General features: G+C 40.6%; 2 protein-coding genes across 5 annotated transcripts in view; one reads left to right on the top strand and one right to left on the bottom strand.

Annotated features, from left to right (window-relative positions):
- Positions 1-1,521: 1,521 nt before the first annotated feature.
- Positions 1,522-18,151, top strand: dok2 (docking protein 2). 2 transcript variants are annotated; one of them, XM_082969271.1, is made up of 5 exons: positions 1,522-1,677; positions 6,138-6,278; positions 7,191-7,302; positions 14,241-14,416; positions 14,838-18,151. In XM_082969271.1, the coding sequence occupies exons 1-5, from the start codon at positions 1,618-1,620 to the stop codon at positions 15,828-15,830; spliced, it is 1,482 nt and encodes a 493-aa protein (XP_082825397.1). In that variant the 5' UTR covers positions 1,522-1,617; the 3' UTR covers positions 15,831-18,151.
- Positions 18,152-18,614: 463 nt separating this feature from the next.
- The window catches only part of kazald3 (Kazal-type serine peptidase inhibitor domain 3), a 3,293-nt gene continuing 713 nt past the window's right edge, over positions 18,615-21,194 (bottom strand). Inside the window, exons 1-4 of one of the 3 annotated variants that reach the window (XM_014174836.3) lie at positions 21,059-21,194; positions 20,323-20,483; positions 19,927-20,074; positions 18,615-19,777 (exon numbers count right to left, since the gene is read on the bottom strand). The exon at positions 21,059-21,194 is cut by the window's right edge and continues 711 nt beyond it. In XM_014174836.3, coding sequence (XP_014030311.1) covers positions 19,692-19,777; positions 19,927-20,074; positions 20,323-20,483; positions 21,059-21,194 — 531 coding nt within the window. In that variant the 3' untranslated portion in view covers positions 18,615-19,691. Of the gene's footprint in view, positions 19,781-19,802; positions 20,075-20,322; positions 20,484-21,058 lie in introns of those variants that run through there. The other 2 variants (XM_014174835.3, XM_045708835.2) reach the window with 2 other exon arrangements.

Genomic DNA, 21,194 nt, shown 5'->3' with positions numbered 1-21,194 from the left:
GGCTGACAGCCGTGGTTTATCAGGCCGTATACCACGTGTATGACAAAACATTTATTTATAATGCTCTAATTATGTTGGTAACCAGTTTATAATAGCAATAAGTCACCTCGGAACAGCCCTTAGCCGTGGTATATTGGCCATATACCACACCCCCCTCGTGCCTTATTGCTTAAATATATACAGTACCAGTCAAAAGTTTGGACACACCTACTCATTCAAGGGTTTTTCTTTATTTTTACTATTTTCTACATTGTAGAATAATAGTGAAGACATCAAAACTATGAAATAACACATATGGAATAATGTAGTAACCAAAAAAGTGTTAAACAAATCAAAATATATGTTATATTTGAGATTCTTCAAAGTAGCCACCCTTTACCTTGATGACAGCTTTGCGCACTCTTGGCATTCTCTCAACCAGCTTCACCTGGAATGCTTTTCCAACAGTCTTGAAGCAGTTTCCACATATGCTGAGCACTTGTTGGCTGCTTTTCCCCAGAAATGTGTCACTCAAATGTCACATGAATACACATTAGACATGGCAAAATGTATAGAATTGCAAGAAAATTAGCTTTAAAACTGCAAAAGTCTGTCCACCAACAAGAGGGGCGGGAACAGTTTGTGTCACAAACAGTGCTTTTGCCCATAAAAATAGATGTGGCGTACATGCAGAGCGAGGCGCAGGATGTTCCCCAATGTTGGAAGGGGGGGCCCGAGTGAAAAAGTTTGTTAACCCCTTACAGTTTTTTGCTAACATGACCCAAATGTTGCTTAGATGATGGAAAATTTACACAGGAAGGATGCAATAATTTGACCACAAAGTCAGACGGGTTGTGAAATGAAAATAATTGTACAGAATTTACTAAATGTAGCCTATACCAATAAGGCTATAAGATTATTCAATTTTTTTGAGCCATCCTGCTACACCAATTATATTTTACTTATGAAAGGTGGCACTTGTACATATATCGTACTCTTGATATTGTTTTTATGGAACATGCAAAACATGTAATATGTAACATTCAAAACAATTGTGTCTCTTGTGATTGAGAAACAAGAGGTTCACACACCAAAAGGCCACACACACACACACACACACACACACACACACACACACACACACACACACACACACACACACACACACACACACACACACACACACACACACACACACACACACACACACACACACACACACACACACACACACACACCACACACACACACACACACACACACACACACACACACACAGGGTGGCAAGTAGCCTAGTGGTTAAAAGAGTTGGGCCAGTAATCGAAGGTTGCTGTTTCGAATCCCTGAGCCGACTAGGTGAAAAATCGTTGATGTGCCCATGAGCAAGACACTTAACTCTAATTGCTCCTTTAAGTCGCTCTGGACAACAGCGTCTGCTAAATGACAAAAATGTACCACACACACACAGTGTTTTAGTACTGAACTGCTGTGTTCTGTGATGCAGCTGCGCATACAGGAAGTCAACATGACAGGGAACTTGAGGGGTTTGCGTCATTTGTAGATAGATACCACAAGCAGGGCGTCGTGTTGAACAGACATAAAAGTGGAGAGGAGTAGGGGCAACAGAGCTGGTACACCATGGAGGAGGACATCAGGAAGAAAGGAATGCTCTACTTACAGCAACATAGGTTTGGCAAGGTAAGATCTGCCACAGCTCCTTTGTGGCACTCTCCTCAGAGTCTCTGTGTGGCCTGAACACACTATATTAATATGTGTTGCTTACTCACACACATAAACTCAATGGCTTCTGCCTTCTCGATATCATGAGCATGAGTCATCTATCAATCTAATTAGTGGTATTGTTATCATGTAAGAAACAGCTGCTAATTGATTGAGGTTGGGAAATCATCTACACTGTAAAACAAACAATCTAGTTGTTTCAAGTATTTATTATTTAGTAAATGGTTCCACAGCCTTTTTTTGGTTTACTCCACTTTTTGGTCCAAGTGTTACCTGAACAAAAAAATTGTTGGCCCAAACTTGAGAAAACATAGGCAAAAATTCAGCCAACTTAAAATGATGTGTTTGCTCAAATTGCCTCATATGTTCATTAAACTACAAATTAACCCCAAAAAAGCTGTGGAATTAGCTATACAAACACACAGTGTTTTTAACATTAAAACAGAGTAATATGCCCCACCAATATTATACAACTATACAGAAAAGCGCAAAATTGCTGAAATAAGTAAATCAAAACAGTGATGAGAGAATAGTCAGATGAACTGATAATTGCCATACATGGTGGCGTAGCAGGAAGATCTAAATGCCATGTGAGTTCAAATCCCAGGTTAGAACATGTTGAATAATATAATTACTATATAAATGAGCATGCACAATGTAATCATGTATGTCAAAGTGTGTACAATATGAAAGTTAAAAGCACTTTGTGTGTGTGTGTAACTAGTTGCACAGCCTTTTTTAGTTTTGATGCCAAAATAATAATTTATAGTTGAATGAACATATGAGACAAGTTGAGCAAACACATACAGTTGAAGTAGGAAGTTTACATACACCTTAGCTGAATACATTTGAACTCAGTTTTTCACAATTCCTGACATTTAATCCTAGTAAAAATTCCCAGTTTTTGTTCAGTTACGATCACCACTGGCTCCAGGTCATCTATAAGTTTTTGCTAGGTAAAGCTCCGCCTTACCTCAGCTCACTGGTCACCATAACAACATCCACCCGTAGCACGCGCTCCAGCAGGTATAGCTCACTGGTCATCCCCAAAGCCAACACCAACACCTACTTTGGCCGCCTTTCCTTCCAGTTCTCTGCTGCCAATGACTGGAACGAATTTCAAAAATCGCTGAAGTTGGAGACTTATATCTCCCTCATTAACTTTAAGCATCACCTATCTGAGCAGCTTACCGATCGCTGCAGCTGTACACAAACCATCTGTAAATAGCCCATCCAATCTACCTACCTCATCCCCATATTGTTTTATTTACTTTTTTGCTCTTCCACGCACCAGTATTTCTACTTCATCATCTGCACATCATGATCTGCACATCACTCACTCCAATGTTAATTTGCTAAATTGGAATTACATTGCTACTATGGCCTATTTATTGCCTTACCTCCTCACGCCATTTGCACACACTGTATATAGACTTTTTCTATTGTGTTATTGACTGTACATTTGTTTATTCCATGTGTAACTCTGTGTTGTTGTTTGTGTCGCACTGTTTTGCTTTATCTTGTCAAGGTCGCAGTTGTAAATGAGAACTTGTTCTCAACTGGCCTACCTGGTTAAATAAAGTTAAATAAAAAATCAAATAAATAAATCAAACAAATTAGCATTTGGTAGCATTGCCTTTAAATTGTTTAACTTGGGTCAAACATTTCAGGTAGCCTTCCACAAGCTTCCCACAATAAGTTGGGTTAATTTTGGCCCATTCCTCCTGACAGAGCTGGTGTAACTGAGTCATGTTTGTAGGCCTCCTTGCTCGCACACGCTTTTTCAGTTCTGCCAACAAATTTTCTATAGGATTGAGGTCAGGGCTTTGTGATGGCCTCTCCAATATCTTGACATTGATGTCCTTAAGCCATTTTGCCACAACTTTGGAAGTATGCTTGGGGTCATTGTCCATTTGGAAGACCCCTTTGTGACCAAGCTTTAACTTCCTGACTGATGTCTTGATACAATATTTCCACATAATGTTCCTGCCTCATGATGCCATCTATTTTGTGAAGTGCACCAGTCCCTCCTGCAGCAAAGCACCCCCACAACATGATGTTGCCACCCCCGTGCTTCACGGTTGGGATGGTGTTCTTCGGCTTGCAAGCCTCCCCCTTTTTCCTCAAAACATAGCGATGGTCATTATGACCAAACAGTTCTATTTTTGTTTCATCAGACCAGAGGACATTTCTCCAAAAAGTACGATCTTTGTCCCCATGTGCAGTTGCAAACCGTAGTCTGGCTTTTTTATGGCGGTTTTGGAGCAGTGTCTTCTCCTTGCTGAGCGGCCTTTCAAGTTATGTCGATATAGGACTCGTTTTACTGTGGATAAAGCTACTTTTGTACCTGTTTCCTCCAGCATCTTCACAAGGTCCTTTGCTGTTGTTCTGGGATTGATTTGCACTTTTCGTACCAAAGTATGTTCATCCCTAGGAGACAGAACGCGTCTCCTTCCTGAGCGGTATGACGGCTGCATGGTCCCATGGTGTTTATACTTGCGTACTATTGTTTGTACAGATGAATGTGGTACCTTCAGGCGTTTGGAAATTGCTCACAAGAATGAGCCAGACTTGTGGAGGTCTAAAAAAAATGTCTGAAGTCTTGGCTGATTTCTTTTGATTTTCCCATGATGTCAAGCAAAGAGACAGTTAGTTTGAAGTTAGGCCTTGAAATACATTCACAAATACACCTCCAATTGACTCAAATTATGTCAATTAGCCTATCAGAAGCTTCTAATGCCATGAAATCATTTTCTGGAATTTTACAAGTTGTTTAAAGGCACAGTCAATTTGGTGTATGTAAACTTCTGACCCACTGGAATTGTGATACAGTGAATTATAAGTGAAACAATCTGTCTGTAAACAATTGTTGGACAAATTACTTGTGTCATGCACAAAGTAGATGTCCTAACTGACTTTCCAAAACTATAGTTTGTTAACAAGAAATTTGTGGAGTGGTTGAAAAACAAGTTTTAATGACTCCAACCTAAGTGTATGTAAACTTCCAACTTCAACTGTAGTTTTAAATTGACTGAATTTTTGGGCCAACAATTATTTTCTAGTTCTGGTAACACTTGAGTAAAGTTCAGTAAATAAAAAAATGGCTGTGGAACCAGTTACTTAATAATAATACTTTGAATCAACTTGATTGTTTTGTAGAATATTGCTAACACTCATCAAGAAAGACAGTATAATGATGTTGCCACACATGATTGAAGAGAGAGTGTTAAATACCCTGCTGTGTTGTCCAGACTTTGCCAGCTTGTAGTCCTAGAATTCGGAAATTAGTTACCTCTAGTTCGTTCAGTCATCCCTATGGTGAAAATGAATGGGGAAAGAATAGGATTTTGTGATAAACGCTGAAAATAAGGTCTGAGGTTAACATAGGCTGAGGAGATCTTATACGTTTTGTTTTATGAGATAATATCAGCAAATTAAAGCCTTCATAATTCATAAAGGTCATGTTATGTGCTTTTTTTAATTGACATAAATGCTTCAAAATTCACAAAAAGTTACATTAGCTGATGAAAATGATCTCAGAACAAAACGTATAAGATCTCCTAAGCCTGTCTTTACCACAGACCTTATTTTCGGCATTTATCCAAAGCCCCTACAAAAATGACATTCATTTCCCCATGGCAGAGTTAGTTACTACAAAAAGATGCAATTACTATTTCTCTCTTTTACACACATATTTATTTTTTCACAGTTTTCAATCTCTTCATGAGACGTTTGCCTTGAGATAGTCATCTGTTGGAATCACCAGCGGTATTTATCCAGTTATAAAGACAAACAGCAACCAATAACTTTTATGTGGTAAAGCTAAAGATTTCCATAGTTCAGTACCAGAGACTTATGTAGATTAAGGAGTTTGTTTAGTTAAACCAGGGGGAATAACCTATAGTTAAGGTCAATTTCCTGTCAGGCTAGACTTTCCTGACGTGTTTGTATTAGCTCCAGGAGTAGTATTGCGGGTCTCAGACCAGTCTCGAAATTCCCCATAGAGGGTTTTGTTTTAATGGTGCAATAGCAGCAGTAGCAGCCAATCTGCATAACCCATCTCCACTGTGGTAGACTAAATCAATCGCATTTCTTTGTAGTATTGCAAAATATTTAGTTTTTTAAAGGGGCTTCACAGAGCAAAGCATCCAAGTTTTCCCCTCCACAGTATTGAGCAATGCCATATGAAGAGCAGTGTTGACAATGGATTCAGAATGGTAGATTCACTTTATCTTCCTCTTTTCACCTGCTGAACCAGTTGGATACTGTCAAACCTATTCCAGGCTATAGGAAGTGAAACTAGTAATAGGGTTTACAGTAGCCTCATGAAACACGCAGAGACATCCCTTAAAATATGAATATTGGCCTTCTGTGCCTCTGTTGCTGTCTGACCCCATGCTTTGTCTACTCCCCTACAGAAATGGAAAAAGGTCTGGTCGATCCTGTACAGGGAGAGTACCTGCTCCATCTCACGCTTGGAGTTCTTTGAATGCAAAGATGGTGCGAGCACCCTGGAGAAATCAGACAAAAACCTCCGCAAGCAGCAGGAGAGCAAGAAGGTGATCAAGCTAAGCGACTGTATCCGGGTGTCAGAGGTGGACATGGAGGGCTCCCCGAAAGACTGTGGCCAGTTCCATGTGGAGACTGCAGACAAACTTTTTGTGTTTGCTGCGGAGATGGTCGAGCTGGACGACTGGACACAGAAACTGTGCGAAATTGCATTCCCTGTACGTTCAGTCAGATCCCTTGTTCTGTCAGGTTTGATTCTGCTTAAAAGTAGAGGGATCACACTTTATATGATGCTGCATGTCCAATTCATGTACAGTTCAACATAGGGCTGGGGACCTAAATCATAACTGATATACTGTAAACATGCATACAGCAAAATATGACATTACACTTATGACAACAGATATGACATTACAGTTCAAAATATTTTTGAAAAGCAAGCAGATAACTCAGGAACTCAAAACTGTCATGCTATAAAAAAAATACTCTGTCACACACTGGCTTCTGAGGGTTGACTCTACCATCATGTGAAAAACAGTAGCAGGGTTTACCAAGAAAACCCACTAATTTGAAATGTTTTTAGCTGACTGCTGAAGAGTAATGGCTCACTCAGCTTGTGTTTTGAACTTAGTTAACAGTCTCTCCCTTATATGCTTTGTATTAGCAAAATACAATTCAGGAGGACAAAAACAGTGCCAAAGCAGTAGCTAGCCCACATTATCCATCATCCAACTAACACTGGTGAAACAGCTGGTACAGATCTAGTGCTTAGTACACAAGTGAACACTGCTAAGTACACAAGTGAACAACTGCTAAGTACACAAGTGAACACTGTTATTATTACGCACAAGCACAACCAACAATACAAACATTCCAAAGCCCTGCAGTCTGTTTTCTTCTTCCAATATGTGGAAATGTTGACGTTCACTGTATGTTTCTGATGGTATATTTGACCAATGCAGATGAACTGGGGTGAGAAAGGAGGGATGAAACGTAACAGTATGCAGCGATCAAAGGCAGATGCTGCAGAAATGGGGATGGAGGACAACTCTCTGTACAGCAGAAGAGACAGTGGTAAGTCTTGCTATTTACCCCATGAAGGAAAACGAAATAATTGTATTTAGCAAGACACATACACCCTTGCATGCATGCATGCAAGCACGCACGCGCGCACACGCACACGCACACACACACACACACACGCACACACACACACAGCACACACACACACACACACACACACACACACACACACACACACACACACACACACACACACACACACACACACACACACACACAGGACATTCTAAAATAACTGCAGAGAAAAGTGTCACTTATACTGTATGTCCACATACGTAGCACTTGCTGTGGCCCACTGTATTTAATACAGCCCTGAGCTCTTTCAGGTCATGGGACACTGTTCTTTGACATTCATCTAATGTCTTGTAATTAGAGGATAAAGGTGCCTGACGTGACTCAACTCATCACCACTCTGATCAGTTACTGGAGTGTATACTGGAGTGTATACAGAACTCAAGTTGAAGAACCTAGGGCTTTAAATAAGTAAGTCATATTGGGGTGTGTACATAGGAGCATTACAGTAACAGGACTAATTTGAATAGAGGAAGTGCTTCTTTATATTTTCTGTTTGAGGCATATGTTCAAAAAACTTGACTATACAGTATATAAAATAAAATAAAATATAAATGTCAATATATAATATAAAACCAAACTGCATTTTGTAATATATTTTCTGTGGCCTCTTCCACACAGACACATTGTGTTCATCTCTGTCTTATTTTGACTGTTATACATAGTGGAAAATTGTGACATATTTTCCTGTCTTGTGGTTGACGAGCATTGCACCATCAGTGTCCGCATGTTTGCACATTGACCACTTACTTATCAGTCAGAAGTCAGTTACATCCTGTTCTCTACTGTTTTCTGTTCCCTCTATGTTTTAAAAGCGCAATGAGGCAAATACATTACTTTTGACATATACATTTGATCTGTTAAATATCACATCCTTTCAACCAACAACATTTAGGACTGATTTCTCGGACATAGATAAGTCCTGGACTAAAAAGCTATTTCAATGGATATTCTCCATTGAGCATGCTTTTTAATCAAAGACTTAATCTGTGTCCGGTTTTTAGCTATGTTTTTCTCATCCTGGATCTTGGATATTCTTGTCTACAACTGTCATTAGTTCCTTGTTGATAAAAACTAGAACCAGATATGTCCTTAGCAGCAACATCGTAATAGCTACAGCATTGTGGCAGTGATTTGGGTTAAGTATACCAGTATCTCTATTTCTGAGTGGCTGTAACCTATGTGCAGTCAATTATTTGTAGATGCAAGTGAGGTAAACCAGAGCCTGCATTTGAGATCACAAGCTTAACAACTTCAGCATGCAACTTTCAGCTGACAGGCCTGCAACCAGTGTATCGTTCTGAGGGTAGAACACACACTCTGTTTCAGATTGTTTATGGTATTTACTGTAGGATTACAAAAATGTAACAGGATCTCTGTGTGTGATATGAATAGGCATATCTCCACTGAGCTGATTGTAGGCAGATACTGTATGAGCCAAAGCAAGCATAGTTTTATAATGTGAAAGTAGTGCTTGGGCTTCAAAAATATGTGTTTCTATCAGCATTTCACAGTATATGTAGTAGTCGTGGCACCTTGAGTTGAAATGTCTGCAGTGACTGTGTCCATTCTGAATTCTCAGTTTTTTTATTTCATGTGCCATTTTCAGTCATGCAATCCCATACCTCTCATAAACAAACAGCAAACGCATGTGGTGCACCAGGCAGAGGAAGCAACTCCTCAACCTCAACCTCTGAACCAAGCACCTGGGAAGAAATGAACCCAAAAACCAAAACACTTATCCATAGCATTTAACAGGGCCACGCTTAGTTCAATGTGCCTCCAAATAGACCTACAGACGGACGGCAAAGTATCACATGACCTGAAGGCAATGTAGAACGGAACATTTTTTTTAAAAATAAATTCTGGTGAGAAACTGGTTTAGTGGTTTAGGCTCATCCACCAGTGGCAAAGAGGTGGAGCTGAGCTACTGTATAGAGAAGTCAGCGAGTTTATTTTAAGAACAGGGTATGTCTGTCATATAGGGCTTGGATGCAACAGGAAGTCAATAGGCCCTTCTCTCTTTTTGTTGGTTGAGGAAGTGCTGAGAGGTTACAAGCCAGTGCATCTTCTCAACGAAACATCCTCTACTCAGTGCAGCAATATGTCTGTGGCTTCCTAAGACACATTTTACAAACATGCTGCTCTGCTCAGCTCTGTTACATAGTCTCTCTCTCAGGTGCTGCTCAAAGACGCTACAGTGAAGATCAGCTCAGTCAAGCGTGCTTTCAAACGAGACAAATGGATCTGTAAAAAAATGCAGCAACCCAATGGTTTTCAATGGGAGCAATGCGTTGGGGGAGGGCCTAGGGTTGTGGTGTGCTGTCAATCAGAAAAGTTGCCAAGATATGTCCGTCACAACCAATAAAAAATTTAGAACACCGTTTCTTGCTAATTATTTCTCCCCACCCTACTAAACCACTGCGTTTGACATGTCCCAGCTAGCAATGAGGAATCGGCCCAGAAGCGGCCCTCTTCCGGGGGGCCAGAACTGATTGAATCGGCCCGGAAACGGGTGTCAGACTCGGCCTGGAATCAAAATGAATGACTGCCCAGAATCGGCCCAAGTACATCGGGCCGTTTCCGTCAACCGGAATTCAGCCGACTTTGCTGGCATCTTACCAGAATCCACCCAGAAGCGGCCCGATGCAAATTTAAATAAATGTATACAAAATTACCCGATTTAGTAATTTTAAATATTACTATTATTAATTTTATACATACAAATTATACCCATCCACAAACAAAACATTTTGTGTTGAAGGAAACACCATACACTTGGTGAACGTGTCAGTGTGCATGTGCCTGGCCCGCCACAGGAGTTGCTACAGTGCGATGGGACACAGAAACAATGACAAAATATGGAAAAATAAATAATGAAATGTTAATTATTTAAAGCATGTGTAATCATCTGCCAGAGAGTAGCCCCAATTGTCCCGAGCCCCAAGTTATACATTTGGGCCAGATAACTCTCACTGTAATCAGCCCGAGCCCCAAGTAATACATATGGTCCAGATAACTCACACCGGAATCAACCCAAGCTCAATCCCCGTATCCTAGCCATAAGTAATACTCAGGCCACATGAGTAATAAGTAATACTCAGGCCCAGACTCGGGCCACATGATGTCTGACTCTCAGCCGAGTGCCCCTACTCTCAGCCGGAATCGGCCCAGATCCATTGTGCTAGCTGGGGTGTTTCATGAATTTTGGTATGAAGGCACCCTAAAGGGAAGGAATAGTGATGGATGTGACAGGTTTTCACAAGTGTCGGTTTTCATTCATTTCATCCATGAGTGGAGAGTATCTTCTTTGAAACCATGCTAACACATTGTGAGTCTGATCTACAGTATATTCAAACTCCCATTATATTAGCTCTCTCTAAAGGGATTTGGAAAATGTACGTACGTACGTACAGTACCTTCAGAATGTATTCAGACCCCTTGAATTTTTCCACATTTTGTTAGGTTACAGCCTTATTCTAAAATTGATTCAATAGTTGTTTTCTTCTCACAATACCCCATAATGACAAAGCATGATGTATGATGCTGCCACCACCATGCTTCACTGTAGGGATGGTGCCAGGTTTCCTACAGATGTGACGCTTGGCATTCAGGCCAAAGTTAGATTCTAAATACATGGCTCTGTGTAGGTCTAGGATTGGTAATAAGAATGCATTCCACTTTTCTCTCACTTAAAGACTGTTATCCAAGTGAATGGAAAACAGGAGTCATATGCCTCTGGCTGTGACTGGGATTTGATCTCCCTCCCACAGAGCAACTGAAAAAGTGCAGTGCTCTCCCCCATAGCTTATGTTCATTGCACCGACTGTAATTTGGCTTGTGTTTCATTCATCATGGGAACCACAGTAGCAGTGTTTTTTTTCCAGCACTGGAATGATCACTTTACAACTGGAATTCTTTGGGAAATCAGTTAGCCTGCAGTACAATATGCTAGGACATGACAGAGAGTCTGGTGTTGTTTAACTCTGTACTGTACAGTTGCGGCCAAATATATTGTCACACTTGCACTTTTCTTAAATAATTCACTATTTCTTCTAAAACAACTTTTTTTAAATTAAATAAAACTTGTTATTGGATTATCAAAATTGAAGAACCAATTACATTTCTGGAAACTTAAGTTTACATTTTTATTTGAGAAAATAAAGACACATGGCATGGACAAAATTATTGGCACTCCCGGGCTAGTACTTGGTTGTGCAGCCTTTGACCAAGATAACTGCAGACAAACACTTCTTGTAGCCATCAATGAGCTTGCTGCACCGTTATCCTGACAATTTGCCCCACTTCTTAACAACAAACTGCTCTAATTCTTCAAAATTTGAGGGATGCCCTCCACCAACTGCTGTTTTCAGATCTCGTTATAGCTTTTAGATGTGATTCAGATCTGGACTCTTCGCTGGCCACTCCAAAACAGTCCAACACTTCTTCTTAAACATTTCTGGCTGCTTTTCTATGTGTGTTTGGGGTTGTTGTCCTGCTGGAAGACCCACAACCTTCAATGTAGACCCAGTTTTTGGACACTGCCCACTCGGCACAAACTGGTTGAATCAATGTTATTTCAACGTAATTTGTCAACATATTGTGACATTGAATCTACGTGGAAAATACATTGTATTTGAAAAAAATGAATCAACGTAAACTTTTGTTTTGACAGTGAAATTTCAAAAACTGGATTACAGTGCCTTTAGAAAGTATTCATATCCCTTGACTTATTCCACATTTTATTGTGTTAGAGTCTGAATTCAAAATTCATTAAATAGATTTTTTTTTGTCATCCATCTACACACAATACGCCATAATGACAATGTGAAAACATGTTTTTTGAAAATTTCTAATTGCAAATGTATAAAAAATGAAATACAGAAATGTAATTTACAGTAGTATTCACACCCGTGAGTCAATACAATACATGTTAGAATTACCGTTGGCAGCGATTACAGCTGATGAGTCTTTCTGGGTAAGTCTCTAAGAGCTTTCCACACCTGGATTGGACAATATTTGCACATTATTATTAAAAAAATTCTTCAAGCTCTGTCAAGTTGGTTGTTGATCATTGCTAGACAGCCATTTTCAAGTCTTGCCATAGATTTTCAAGCCGATTTAAGTCAAAACTGTAACTACGCTACTCAGGAACATTCAATGTCATCTTGGTAAGCAACTCCTGTGTATATTTAGCCTTGTGTTTTAGGTTATTGTCCTGCTGAAAGGGGAAATTGTCTCCCAGTGTCTGTTGGAATGTAGACTGAACCAGGTTTTCCTGCTTAGCTCTATTCCATTTTCTTTTATCCCCCCCAAAAAATCCCTAGTCCTTGCTGATGACAAGCATACCCATAACATGATGCAGCTACCACCATGCTTGTATATATGAAGAGTGGTACTCAGTGATGTGTTGTGTTGGATTTTCCCCGAACATAACACTTTGTATTCATTCATCCATTCTCAGTTTTCTCCTATCACAACCATTAAACTCTCTGTTTTAAAGTCACCTTTGGCCTCATGGTGAAATCCCTCAGCGGTTTACTTCCTGTCTGGCAACTGAGTTAGGAAGGATGCCTGTATATTTGTAGTGACTGGGTATATTGATACACCCTCCAAAGTATAATTAATAACTTCACCATGCTCAAAGGAATACTCAATGTCGGATTTTTTATTTTTTACCCATCTTCCAATAGGTACCTTTCTTTGCAAGGCATTGGAAAACCTCCCTGGTCTTTGTGGTTGAATCTGTGTTTGAAATTCACTGCTCAAATTGAGGGAACTTGCAGATAATTGTATGTGTGATGTACAGAGATGAGGTAGTCTTTCAAAAATCATGTTAAGCACTGTTATCGCACACAGAGTGAGTCGAACGTATTATGTGACTTGCTAAACACATTTTTACTCCTGAATTTATGTAGGCTTGCCATAACAAATAGGTTGAATACTTACTGACTCAAGACATTTCACCTTTGAATTTTTTATTAATTTGTAAAAATGTCTTAAAGCGTAATTCCACTTTGACATAATGGGGAATTGAGTGTAGGCCAGTGATACAAAATCTCAACGGGTCAAGGGGTGTGAATACTTTCTGAAGGCACTGTATGTCATCATGGTAACCAAATTCCAACATAGACAAACTTTGTATATAATGTCAACGCAACCAAATATCAACATTTGAAGGACAGTTTGTATAAACTAATAATTTGTATGTTGGATTCACATCTCCATCAACCAAGAATGTAAGTTAAAGAATAGGACTAAATCAAATCAAACTTCATTTAAAGTGCATTTAAAGCTTGATTTGATTTAGTCCTATTCTTTAACTTAGATTTTTGTTTGAGATGGAGACGTGATCCAACAAATCCAGTAGTGTAGTGGAGGGCAAATGCAAGTAAGCGCATTTTACCCCCGTTTTTTTTTGCCAAGTTTACCCACAATTTGCAGAAAAATGCATTTAAAGTATAGGAAGAGTGACTTTTTTCACTGCACTGGCGTTCAGTGAATTCTTTTTTTACCACTACATCACTGAACATATCAATTATTAATTTGTAGACACATTGGAATTAAAGCCAGACTATGTCAGTGGCACAGATGGAACTATTCAAGCAAAAGATGCACCTCCTTCATATGTTGATATTTGGATGCATTGACAACCAAACACAATGCAATATCACTTTTGAAATACTATAAAAACTGTATTTGGGTTTACATACTTTTATCACTAGGTGTAAAAATCCATGTGTAATAAGGACACTGCAATTTGAGTCAGTGTGATACTGTTTGTGTTCAGTTAGAGCAGAGTGTCTGTCTGTTTCCCAGACTGTCTGTCTGTTACATCCTGTCTGTCTGTTTCCCAGCATTGAAGGACTTCAGGGTGGTGGTGAGGAGGACGGAGGCAGCAGAGCGCTGCAAGCTGAGAGGCCCCTGTGTTCTACGGACAGACTTCGACAGCCTCCTCCTCAAAGAGCCCAAGTCAGGAGAGGTTCTTTTCACCTGGCCCTACCGCTTCCTCCGGAGGTTCGGACGAGACAAGGTGACATCCTCATCAAACTGTCAACTACAAAAGCCCAGTAATCACAACAACATCTAAAATCTCAACAAATCTCTCTTGGAATGGTTGAGGATAGGGTTGTAAAATTCCGGTAACTTTGCAAGTATTCCAAGGTTTTCAAGAAATCCTTGTTGGGGGATTCCTGGATATCCCGCTTTTTCCCTCCTGATTTCACTAATCTTCTTACTGGGACTTCTGGAAAACCTGGGAATTTTGGGCAAGTTTTTGCAACCCTAGTTGAGGACAATTATTTTAGTGTTAAAGAAAGGCGACCCAAATACATTACAGTCTTTAAATAAAGCACAACAAGGTTTCTCCCTATGAGTGAATAGCTGATAATTATACGTAAGAAACTTTCCTTCTGAGTGAAGTCTTACGCAATCTCACACAAATTTCTTTACAGGTGACATTTTCCTTTGAAGCGGGTCGCAGATGTGACTCTGGTGAAGGTAGCTTTGAGTTTGACACCAAACAGGGCAACATGCTGTTCCAGGCCTTGGAGTCAGCCATCAACCTCCAGAGGGGTGCAGGCCTACCCCTCCGACAGGCCTCAGGAGGCCAGGAGATGGACCCTGGGCCCAGGCTCCTGCCAGCAGGGGAGCCGGGTGTTTACAGCACCGTCAATGAAGCCCTGCAGAGGGACGGATCCTCTCCCCCACACCTCCCCCAGGCCAAATTGGAGGCCCCCATGGAGAAACTCCTCACCGGGGTCAAGAGCCTGACACTGGACACCAGAGGCATTCCCTGCAAGAACCAGGTAAAGAACATCTCCAGCTGCCCTCTGATGAACAGCGAGAGTCAGACCTACTCTGAGATCAACATGCCTCTGGAGAGGAGGCAGCAGGAGGATAAGCCCTCCCTCAGCCTCAGTGCTGGACCCAACCACTCCTCCGAGGACTCAGACTACTCTCTCCCCTTTGACACCATTGCCAAGAACCTGATGGCGGACATGCTGCTTAGTGTCCACCTCCCCCTGGGGGTGGAGCCGCAAGGCTGTAAGAAGTCAGGCTGCCAGGAGGACGATGCTCCAGATCCCCTCTACGACAGCATTGATGAGTTGGCCATCCGATCAGGCCTAAGGAGGTCTGAGGGCACTAAAGTCAGCTACACGAAGGCAGAGCACATCTACGATGAGCCGGAGGGCTGTGCTGCAGCTATAGCTTTGGAGCCCAACTGCCCCACCTCTGTTTACGATGACCCCGAGGAGGTCAGAGGTCATGCATGGAAAATCATGGGCACCATAGCTGACCCCAATGGCCACGAGTATCCATACAACCCTCACGTTGATGACTACGCTGTCCCCAAGCCACCTAAGAGAGCTTTTCCGTCAGATACACCCCAACATGGAGAGGAAGAAAACTCTCCGTATGATAACGTGAGGGTGAAAATGAACTAATGTGAAAACAGAGGGCGCCCACACCAAAGATGTCATCATGAAAAGGTCTGGGATACTGTGTGAGCCCATTGTAAAACTGAATTCAGAGGATTTCTCAAGGTTTGTTGACTACTGTTCCCTGATGCTTCATAAAACCACTATGCCCAACATATTTTATTTTAGTCGTGGTTTATCGTATACCCAATTTCTGCTGTGAAGGTCTTGAATACACCTACAATAACTCATATATATGTTTTACACTGTATGCTGTTCTACAGTCTTTGGCCAGCAGGAGGTACCAACACAGCTTGACTCCAAGTTTTCTTTGTAAGTACTTTTTAATCTTTGAAGCAGGATGTTTTGTAAAAAAAAAAGTTACTTAATTGTCATAAATCTGAAAATAAATGTGATATTTAAGTCCTATGGATTTTGATACTGAATCTGTCTGCTCAGCATCTATTTAAAAAATATAATTAATAGGCGTAAAAAGTTCTGTAATACATTTGCATTATTTGAATCTCTGGGAAAGTATTTCCTGATGTTTTTTATGTGGTAGAAGTACAACGTGCCCCAGGGGAATCCTGTATTATCCTGTATATTGTACAGTGGCTTGCGAAAGTATTCACCCCCTTGGCGTTTTTCCTATTTTGTTGCCTTACAACCTGGAATTAAAATAGATTTTTTGGGGGGGGGGTTTGTATCATTTGATTTACACAACATGCCTACCACTTTAAAGATGCAAAATATTTTTTATTGTGAAACAAACAAGAAATAAGACAAAAAAACTGAAAACTTCAGCGTGCATAAGTATTCACCCCCCCAAAGTCAATACTTTGTAGAGCCACCTTTTGCAGCAATTACAGCTGCAAGTCTCTTGGGGTATGTCTCTATAAGCTTGGCACATCTAGCCACTGGGATTTTTGCGCATTCTTCGAGGCAAAACTGCTCCAGCTCCTTCAAGTTGGATGGGTTCTGCTGGTGCACTTCAATCTTTAATTCTGGATTGAGGTCTAGGCTTTGAATAGGCCATTCCAAGACATTTAAATGTTCCCCCTTAATCCACTCGAGTGTTGCTTTAGCAGTATGCTTAGGGTCATTGTCCTGCAGAAAGGTGAACCTCCGTCCCAGTCTCAAATCTCTTGAAGACTGAAACAGGTTTCCCTCAATTATTTCTCTGTATTTATCATTCCTTCAATTCTGACCAATTTCCCAGTCCCTGCCAATGAAAAACATCCCCACAGCATGATGCTACCACCACCATGCTTCATTGTGGGGAGGGTGTTCTCGGGGTGATAGGAGGTGTTGGGTTTGTGCCAGACATAGCGTTTTCCTTGATGGCCAAAAAGCTCAATTTAAGTATCATCTGACCAGAGTATCTTCTTCCATATGTTTGGGGAGTCTCCCACATGCCTTTTGGTGAACACCAAACATGTTTGCTTATTTTTTCTTTAAGAAATTGCTTTTTTCTGGCCACTCTTCCGTAAAGCCCAGCTCTGTGGAGTGTATGGCTTAAAGTGGTCCTATGGACAGATACTACAATCTCCGCTGTGGAGCTTTGCAGCTCCTTCAGGGTTATCTTTGGTCTCTTTTTTGTCTCTCTGATTAATGCCCTCCTTGCCTGGTCTATGAGTTTTGGTGGGCAGCCCTCTCATGGCAGGTTTGTTGTGGTGCCATATTTTTTAAATTTTTTAATAATGGATTTAATGGTGCTCCGTGGGATGTTCAAAGTTTCTGATATTTTTTTATAACCCAACCCTGATCTGTACTTCTCCACAACTTTGTCCCTGACCTGTTTGGAGAGCTCCTTGGTCTTCATGGTGCCGCTGGCTTGGTGGAGCCCCTTGCTTAGTGGTGTTGCAGACTCTGGGGCCTTTCAGAACAGGTGTATATATACTGAGATCATGTGACAGATCATGTGACATTTAGATTGCACACAGGTGGACTTTATTTAATTAATTATGTGACTTCTGAAGGTAATTGGTTGCACCAGATCTTATCTAGGGGCTTCATAGCAAAGGGGGTGAATACACATGCACGCACCACTCTTCAGTTTATTTTTTTGAATTTTCTGAAACAAGTATTTTTTTTCATTTCACTTCACCAATTTGGACTATTTTTGTGTATGTCCATTACATAAAATCCAAATAAAAATCAATTTAAATTACAGGTTGTAATGCAACAAAATAGGAAAAACGCCAAGGGGGATAAATACCTTTGCAAGGCCCTGTATATTTTCTTGCTTTGTCTCCTAATTCCTGCAACCTTTCAAGGAATGTCAATTTCCCAACTTTCTTTGCATCACTAAAACATAGCTCTGAAATAAAACAGGCCCTGAATGTTTATTATGTTTTCCACCCTGGTCCTGTCTGTGACTGTCAATCAAGCCAAGTAGCTATGTTTCAAGCAGACCTGAACTGCTTCCCTCAAACTTTTTTGCTTTCCTCCTTTGCCAGTAATGTATTTTCAGTGGACAGGATATTAGACGAGCTCGAGGGAACTGAAAGCCCCATGCCCATCTGAGCCTCAAACAATCCTCTTGATATCTAAAAGTTTTCCATACAGTTAAAAATGAATGGATTCCAAGAGTTGGGGAGTTACTCCTTGACTGGGGTTTTCCTCCAATGATGGGCTCTGCTTGAAATAACACAGCAAAAGAAAATGGAAGCAAACAAACAATGATATTATCTGGTTATTTCAAGAGTAGGGGTCCAGACCATGGCATTGATTTACACTAGTATGACTGTAATTACTTTAACAGTCAGTGTTGCTGAAGGGACTTTGGCACACAAATGCACGCAGAGACTGTTTGTGATTACTGTTTTTCATTTATTGCATATTTCTTTCTTCTGGGAATGCAATATGCACTCCAGTAACAGTATGTAGTAAGCCATCATCGCTTCAAAATGTACGCATTTTACATTTAATTTGTCAATACAGATTTTTTTTATCCAGATGAAAGCAGAAATCATTTGGAAAAACATATCTCCCCTTTGAGATTATTTGATATATTGTAATATTCAGAAGTAGCATAATATAACAAATCTTTGTAATATAATTTGTTTATTCATATTCATAATATATTCATAATATTCTTAGTCTGATGTTGCTTCCTTTGCGTAGATGTAGTAGGAATGGCTATATTTAGATCAAGTACAAGGTAGTCCATAATCTCTTATAAAAGGAAATGCATAGAACCTTGTTGACACAAGAACAAAGGAGTTGGTGTTTCTCTTCATGTCTGAGCTGCACAAAACATTAAAACCATCTGTGGGCTTCTCTCCACCACGACCAGAGCTGAGCTTGGCTTACTGACACATCTGCCCAAGCATTACAGCGATAGATGGAAACCTATAAACTAGCTAAAAGTACATTCCAGTTCTGAGACACAACAATGCACCTAGACATTCCATATAGAGTACATCCAGTTGCACATATTGGATGCACACATGCCAGGTTCATCCTGAGGGGATGGCTAAACCTTTTACCAGACAGTAACAGGACAACTTTCCTGCAAGACACCATTTATATGGTTTGGAATGTAGACTTATAGTCACAAGGAAAATGGGTTTGAACAGCTTTTGAACAAAGAGACATTCATTCCTTATGCTTTCAGTACAATATAGTGTACAATATAGACTTCAGGAATGATCAGTCGCTTCCATAATCAACTTCCACACATATTCACCTATGCTTTTGTTATATATCACATCCACATCTTCACTTTCACCATCTTGACTACAGATGTAGAGATGAAAACATGGGGTTAAGCTGAACAGTTTGTACAAAATCTGCATGTGCAACACTACAACAATTGTGAAGACTTTCAGGATGCCATCAGCACTTCCGTTAGTGAGGGCTGATTCCTTAGAACGGAGGACATCACTAGTAGTAATCCTCATCATACTCTCTCTCCGAGTTGCCATACTCCATCATTTCTGTCATATTCTCCGTCAAGTAGACAGACATCTCTTCTGAAAAAGTATTAGATGGGGTTATTAGCCTACACTAGCATCGTAACCAGAGGAGTCAATCTCACGTCTGTCATTTTGAGAGATTTGTGTGACAGCTGAAGAAAAATGAAATAAAGCTCTAGAACTGTCTCTAGAACTGTCATTACCTGGACCTAGAACTCCTAACACAGCCATTGCAGAGATACTGCCGAGCTCATTCCGAGCGACACAGCGGTAGGTGCCAGCATCGGCCAGGCCAGCTTTCTCGATCTGCAGCCAGCTAGAGAGCTCATACTTCAGGGGACCACCCCGAGACTGTCCAGCACAACGCAGACAAAGGACATGTTTAAGCATAGCCTACTGTTTGGGACTGAATGAATGAATGTACATAATTCTATGACACAATGTATAACATGAAATACCAAGGACCTATGCCTAATCCACACAATATTTCTGCACCATCCAAGAAGTATGTATGTTGATGGAAACATTAAAGAATATACTAAGGCAACAGTAGAGGATGGTTTTCGATGCATTGATTGAAGCCTCTAAACATGGTTCACCTGGACAGATATGTGTGGGTCATCTCCTGGAAGAATAATGTCTCTGCCATCCTTCTTCCATTCAATCATTGCCATTGGAAAGGCAAAGACCTCACAGAGGAACACCATGCTACTACCCGTAACATTCACCAGGTTCTGGGGTGGGACCTTGATGATCGGCACTGAAAAAAGAAGAGGTAGAGTTGGGGTGTTTACGAGCCAATTCCTCTCTCACACAGCTCCTGAGCAGCAAGCTTGACTCCTGGAACTGGTTAAAACAATACATCTTTCCCAATGCCTGTGCGGAAAGTACAGGCCAGCCCCAAAATCCTCAAACCTGGGGGTGGAGTAAAGATTCCTCTGGATCAGTCTCAGTGAGTTCTCTTGCTACTCTGTCAGAAAAATCTAAGACTGGTGACAGGAAACCACTTTGCCCTAATCCATATTTCATGCAACCTTTCTGACTGACTCATGGTCTGTGTCGTTTTTTTTTCCAACGTGGCAAAGTGTTACATGGAACAATAAAGTGTGTATTGTATGCAAAATTATCACGTTAATGATTATTTCGCTGGCAGATTGACTGAATAGGCTTTGTTTCTGTTTTGGCCATGATGTTAGTTTCCCCAAGTAATCTTTTGTCTACTGTCTTCCAATTTAATCACGGTTTATGAGCAATAACTGTTGATGAGTAAATGTACACTGACTGAGACAGCACTAGGCGCACATCAAAGCCATAGCATCATTATAAGCGATTTACCTGTTTTGCATGGACCTTTGCGCTTTATCTTGAGTGCTGAATTTGAGAAGTACGCTTCTTTAAACTGACAAATGTTCATGTATGTTCTGTCATCGGAACCACAAAGCGCATCTTGCGATTGACACACGCACTGCGG

The sequence above is a fragment of the Salmo salar genome, chromosome 26, assembly GCF_965601325.2.
Source record: "Salmo salar chromosome 26, fSalSal1, whole genome shotgun sequence".
NCBI classification, from domain to species: Eukaryota; Metazoa; Chordata; class Actinopteri; order Salmoniformes; family Salmonidae; genus Salmo; species Salmo salar.
Note: the sequence above shows the minus strand (reverse complement) of the source record. Positions and strands in the feature narration are given on the sequence as shown.